Source organism: Ochotona princeps, chromosome 18 (genome assembly GCF_030435755.1).
Source record: "Ochotona princeps isolate mOchPri1 chromosome 18, mOchPri1.hap1, whole genome shotgun sequence".
Classification (NCBI taxonomy): Eukaryota; Metazoa; Chordata; class Mammalia; order Lagomorpha; family Ochotonidae; genus Ochotona; species Ochotona princeps.
The window spans coordinates 139,595-145,594 of record NC_080849.1 but is presented as its reverse complement, the minus strand read 5'-3'; the positions used below and the strand labels follow the sequence as shown (position 1 = coordinate 145,594).

The window sequence follows — 6,000 nt, the reverse complement described above, 5'->3', positions numbered from 1 at the left end:
CCATGGATGTGGACATCTCCATGCAATGGCCGTGAGTGTGGACATCCCCGCATGATGGCCATGGATGTGGGCATCTCCATGCAATGGCCGTGGGTGTGGACATCCCCGCATGATGGCCATGGAGACCTGCATGATGACTGTAGGCGTGGACATCCCTGTGCAATGGCTATGGACATGGACACCCCTATCTGATGGCTGTGGTCCTGCTGCTTGCCTAAAAACTGTTCAGGGAAGACAAGCCAGTGGTTCCAACAGTGACTCCCAGAGCATGAGACTTCTTGAGTTCATCCCAGACCTGGACTGGGCAGGGTGGCTCCCAGCCTGTCTGAGCTTATGCTGAACTTGGCTTGTGCTCGACATGGCCAGCCCACCAGCACACACTGGGCAGCCCCCCCTCTGCACCAAATGGGCATCACCTGGGTTGTTGTGAAGCTTCAACAGCTGTACCCTTGTCCACATGCCACACAGTTGTCCCAGCCATCCCAAAGTAGTCGTCAGGACTGTGGGCATCCTGACTGAGAAGAGACCAAAGCCCATCAGGATGTGCTGACCAGTCCAGAAGTGAGTCTTCATTCCAATTGGCAAAACCCAAATACATTGTTGAAGATGACATTGCTTTTGTTGTGAGAAATGACAATGGCAAAACAGACTTCGGTAGAAAAGACCCATGTGTGGGGCTCCAACAGGCTCAGGGGATTTAGGCACAAGCTTCTGTTCCTGACTGTCCCTTGAAGCCTCCAACCCAGCTCCCCTGAGCCCCACCCGTGGCTTTCATATACACAGATACCGCAAGACCCAGGACACTCCTGCCAATAACCAGTAGGGTGCGCCAGAGCACCAGGAGCTGCACTTGCCTGTGCGGTTATAAAAAGTTTTCCCAGAGTTTATATGAAAGCTTTATTTGGTCCAAGTTTAGTTCTCAAAGTACAAAAGTAACATGTTCTCTCCGATGCTATATTCCAACAGAAACCGCACCATAAACATCTTGATTTGATCAGACAGGAATGCTTAAAATGACTAAATCTGTAAATGATTTTAGATCAAAGAGAAATTGCAATAAAGTTAATTTTTGTTAAAATAATTGAGTTCTACGTGGTTGTCAGCAGTGAGAGCTGGGGACTCTCACCAACTGTGTCGTGACCACAAATGGAACGGTGAAGCAGGATGTGATCACACGCTGCTCCCTGCAAATGAATGTCCACAGCATGGGGCAAATGCATGTCATGGGGCAGACATCATTTAGGGGGCCCCCACCTCCCCATTGGAGCCAGCCTGGCCTTGCTGCTGATCCCTGGGCTTTTGCTGCAGCCATGGCCGTGGCGGCCAGGGGAGTTGGCAGGCTCAGGCCACTGAGAGATCAACACATTTTTGGCTTTTTGACATGGTAATGTAAACAGTGTGAGACTCCCCTCCTGGGATGGCTTCACATCGCGCCTGCCAGTGCTCATCCACAGGAACTACTCACTGTCTGGTGCTGCTGGCCCTTTGGCCACACTGGCCTCGCCAGCAGGAGGCACCAGCTGACAACTGTGACCACGTTGCAGGTTCTCCGGCAGACAGGTAAAAAACATGGATTTTTTAAAAAGTGGCTTTAGAGCTTCAATTAAAAAAATGAATTATTAATGTTTAAAAATAAAATATTTCCTGCCCTGGGGCAGCACTGGGGGCTCACGCATGTGTGTGCTGAGTTCAGAGTAGGAGGGGGTGAAGTGTGCAATCACTGTAAATTGGCATAAAAATCTAGAACACTCCCACTCCCTGGCAGCCGTTCCTGCCACTTTCTGGGTGCAGGCACTGCTTCCCCATGCCCAGCTGAGCCTGTGTCTCAGTGTCCATCAGAGTCCACAGGGCTAGAGTGTGACCGCTGGCCCGTGCTCCTCGATCCCTCCTTGGGGGAAGGCCAGGCTGTGGCGGGGGTCGGCCTTTAGGGAGCTGAGCAGCTTGTGGATGCTTTCGCGGCCGGGGCTGCTCAGGGTCAGGTCCCGCTGCAGCCGGTACACCAGGCTGGCGCCATTGGCTCGGGGGAGGCTTCCTGGAGGGGGGCCCTGCGACTTGCGTGGGTGCTGAGGCTCCAGGGCCCCCTCAATGACGATGTCAGCCTCCTCATCACTCTCCATTTCGTCAGGGTGGAAGTTCTGCAGCAGGTGGGCAGGTGGTGGGCCGGGTGGGCCAGTGACAATGTCAGAGGGCTGGCCAGGGCTGCTGGCTGTGCGGCCACCACGCACCACATTGTTGCGCTGGTTGGCGGGCTTCACGGTAACAATGAGGTTGTGGCTGTTGGCGATCATCATGTCTGTGACTTGGTCCAGCGTCTTGCCAGCCACTTCGATGCCGTTGACCTCCAGGACCTCATCATTCACAGCCAGCAGCCCTGTGCTCTCTGCCAGTCCGCCGGGCACCATGCGGGAGATGAAGATGCCAGGGACCTTGTCCAGCCCATGTGGTGTCACCCGCACGCTGGTGCCGTCCCGGATATAGAAGCCCAGTGGCTTCTCACAGCCATGCCGATACAGCCGCACTCGGCGGTGCGTCTCGGGGAGGATGTCCACGTCGATGACGGAGGACACAGGCCGGAAGTCATGTGGTGAGCTGATGCGGAGCTGCGCCCGTCGGCGCAGGCCCTCATCCCGCAGTGACACCAGCGCCTTCCTCCTCCTGGGCAGTGAGCCAGGCCCGAAGCTGTCGTGGTCAGCCTCTTCTGAAACGGCAAAGGCAGGGTCGGGTGTATGCACATATGAAAGGTGTATGCCTGGCCTGGCGCAGCACCAACAACCCCCGTTTGTGCTGAACCTCGGGGCCATGTCCAGGTCCAGCACCCTGTCTGTGCTGAGTCCACATTTTAGATTCTTCACGAGCTTGGCCCCAGCGCCCTGCATTGCTGGCTACCGTGGACCAGGCAAAGCTGCTCTGACAGCACCCACCAGACACAGACCAGGATCCAGCACAGAACTCTCCATGGAGACCTCCAGACCAACATCTAAAACTGAGTCATAGGCAAAAGAACTGCAGTAAAGAACAGAGAACAAGGATGAGCCAAGTCGAGTTGCTCCGTAGGGCACTGAGTGAACCTGTGTTCCTTCCTTCTCTTTTACATGAAGGACATGCCCAGCTCTTCCTTTAGGTTGCATCCTTAATGTACATGTGGGACACCCACACTCTGGGGCTCTGGAGTCCACAAGGGAGGAACCCCCATACCCTGGGCCACTGAGTCCACATAGGAGACACCTCATGCCCAGGAGCCCCTGCCTCCACTTGGGAGTCTCCCTACACCCTGGGGCCCCTGTGTCCATGTGGGAGATCCAGGTGGAGCTCAGGCTCCTGTCCCTTTGGTCCTTGGCTGGTCAGTGCCTCCAGGGAAATTCAGCTAACCACAGGGTGAAGAGGATTAGCTTTCTCTGGGCTCAGGGTGCCAAGGCATAGCCTGATTGCTGTTTCTCAGCCAATGACTGTCCCCTAGATTATGGAGGGTGTCTGGGGGGAACCCCAGGCTTCCTGGAGGCAGTGTCATCTATGGCCCTGCGTCACTGAGACCCAAGGACAGCATCAGTATGCCGAGCCAGGGCACATGAAGGTCTGCAAGTGGGGACAGAGGTGGGTGGGCTGACCCCATGGACCAAAGGAAAATAAGGGTAGGTGTTTACGCAAAAGTGATCTAGGGCCTGGCGCCATGGCTCAGTGGCTAACTCCTTGTCTTGCATGCCTGGGATCCTGTATGGGTGCTGGTTCATGTCCCAGCTGCTCTACTTCCTTTCCAGCTCCTGCTTGTGGCCTGCGAGGGCAGTGGAGATCTGGAAGAAGCTCCTGGCTTCGGATTGGCTCAGTGCCAGCCATTGAGGACACTTGGGGAGCGAACCAGAGCATGGAAGATCTTTTTCTGCTTCTCCTTCTCTCTCTGTAAATCTGCCTTTCCAATAAAAATAAAGACATATTTTTAAAAAGTGACCTAACACCCTCTAGGTGGGAGTGAGGGTGGGGAGCAGGAGGAAGAGGGAAGGGAGAGTGAGCCTGTGGTCCCAGCTCCTTCAGCAGTGCACAAGAGAGTCCTGTGGGCTCCCAGCATACATGCGGTTTCTGTGGGCTCAGGGTGTGGCTTCTGCCTGTGCCCACACAGACGCCCTCCTCTCAGCAGCAGCCAGCACATGTGGACTTCATTAGTCAAAAATCTAAAGCAGCTTAAAATAAAGAGCATCCCAGAGTGCCCCATTCCTGAAATTCCAGCGTGGCTCACAGGAATAGGACGGTCTGCCCTGCTCCAGGTCAAGTACATGGCACCAAGCTGATTCTGGGTTAGATAGAGGCCTGCCTGCAAATCAAACCTCATGTTCCACACCCCCCCCCCCGCAATTCCTGACCTTGCTCTTAAATCACCCCCAGCTTCTCAACATGCAGGGGAGAGGCAGAGGTTGTAGGCCAAGGGTACCCCAGAGAACCTTCCTCTAAATAACACCCTTTTATGACTTGCCCAATGGGGGGTTCACTGTGGGCATCCCTGGCTGCACTTGCTGTGTGTCCAGGAAACCCACAGGAGGGTATGAGAGAACACCTGGGATGGCTCCAGCTCCTGGAGCCTGCCCTGCACCAAGGGAGTATGGGAGCTGTCTGGGAACTTCGCCTTCCAGGAGTCCCACCTTCACAGTCCAGCTCCTATTGTCCCCAGCAAGGACACAGCTGAAACCCAGTGACCCACCTGGGGTGTGTAGTGGCTGCCTGTTGGTGGGGGGAGGAGGACAAGTCAGGAAGACATGAGACCCTGAGAGCAGCTGACAGGGGGTGGAGATGGGGCATTCCTGGGCCTGGGGAGAGGACATCCCGGGAGAGGACATCCCAGAAGAGGGTGGCCATCCTGCTCTTGGGGTGCATAATGGGGAGCTGAGGCCTCTACCAAGAGCAGTCGATGGGGTGGGGAAGAAACTTGAGACTCCCAGAGCTGATGGGGGAGGGCACACGAAACCCCAAGATAAGAGCAGCAGAGGTGGCTGTGGGAGGAACGTGGTGTGATTGTTTTGGGTGTCCAGGTCCCTGCTGCGTCCCCTCCTGTGTCTTCTTGAGCTGGACTTGGCAATAGCTCAAGCTCTTGTGCCTGGCCATACTTCCCTTCTCGGGGCGTTGGGGGTCATTTTCAACTCAGTCTGGAGGAGGGTGCAGGAGAATCCATCTGGGTGGGACAAGAACAAACACTGGTCGGGAGAACTGACCCCTTGCAGCAGCCACCCCCTAAACCTCCCTGGCACCCATGCTGGGGCTCACAGCAAGGGCCTGAGACAAGGGCAACCTGTCACTCATTCATTCTCAGGAGCAGGTGAGGCTGTGGAGGCCAGGAGGTGAGATCAACCTTTGGCAGCCAGCACTGCAGCAATACACCCCACTCACGTGTACTGCCAGCCCATACGTGTTCCAAACCCACGTGTGTTCCAAGCCACATGTGTTCCAAGTCCATGCGTGTTCCAAACCAGGCTGCCTGTTTTAAAGCTGGGGGCTGGAGGTGGGGAAGGAGCTGGCCTTTGGCTGGGGATGGGGCCCTGACACAGCAGTCACCTATGTAGGTGACCACAGGCACAACTGGAGGAGGGTTTGGTCTGCGTTTCTGGTCCTGAGGGGATGACATCCTAGAAGGGGGTGGCTACATCCTGCCCTTGGGGTGTACAGTGGGGAGCTGAGGCCTCCATTGAAGGTCCCTTTTCCACATGTCAGGAGCCTGACAATACAGGGTGTGGAGGGGCCTGGAGCCAGGACAACAGCACACAGCTAGGCGTGGGCCATTACCCAACAGCCAGCCACCACTAGATGGTGTAGCACAGACAGCCCTGGCACAGGGCTGGTGGGGGCCTGGCAGCCTCCCCAGCCCCAGGAAGGCCCCGCTGACCCCACATTCCAGGTGGTGATCTCCTCTCTGCTGCTTACTGGCAGGAGTGTCCCTGGCCGCCTTGGCATCAGAAACTGGAACGAGGCTTGTCTGTCTCCAGCCTGCCCTCTGGCTCCAGCTGCCACTGCTCCCCAGAC

At 56.1% G+C, this 6,000-nt stretch overlaps 1 protein-coding gene across 1 annotated transcript in view; it reads right to left on the bottom strand.

The window, feature by feature from the left end:
• Nucleotides 1-1,203: 1,203 nt before the first annotated feature.
• The window catches only part of LOC131482540 (partitioning defective 6 homolog gamma-like), a 37,907-nt gene continuing 33,110 nt past the window's right edge, over nt 1,204-6,000 (bottom strand). The window contains exon 3 of the mRNA XM_058677029.1: nt 1,204-2,698. Coding sequence (XP_058533012.1) covers nt 1,851-2,698 — 848 coding nt within the window. The 3' untranslated portion in view covers nt 1,204-1,850. The remainder of the gene's footprint in view (nt 2,699-6,000) is intronic.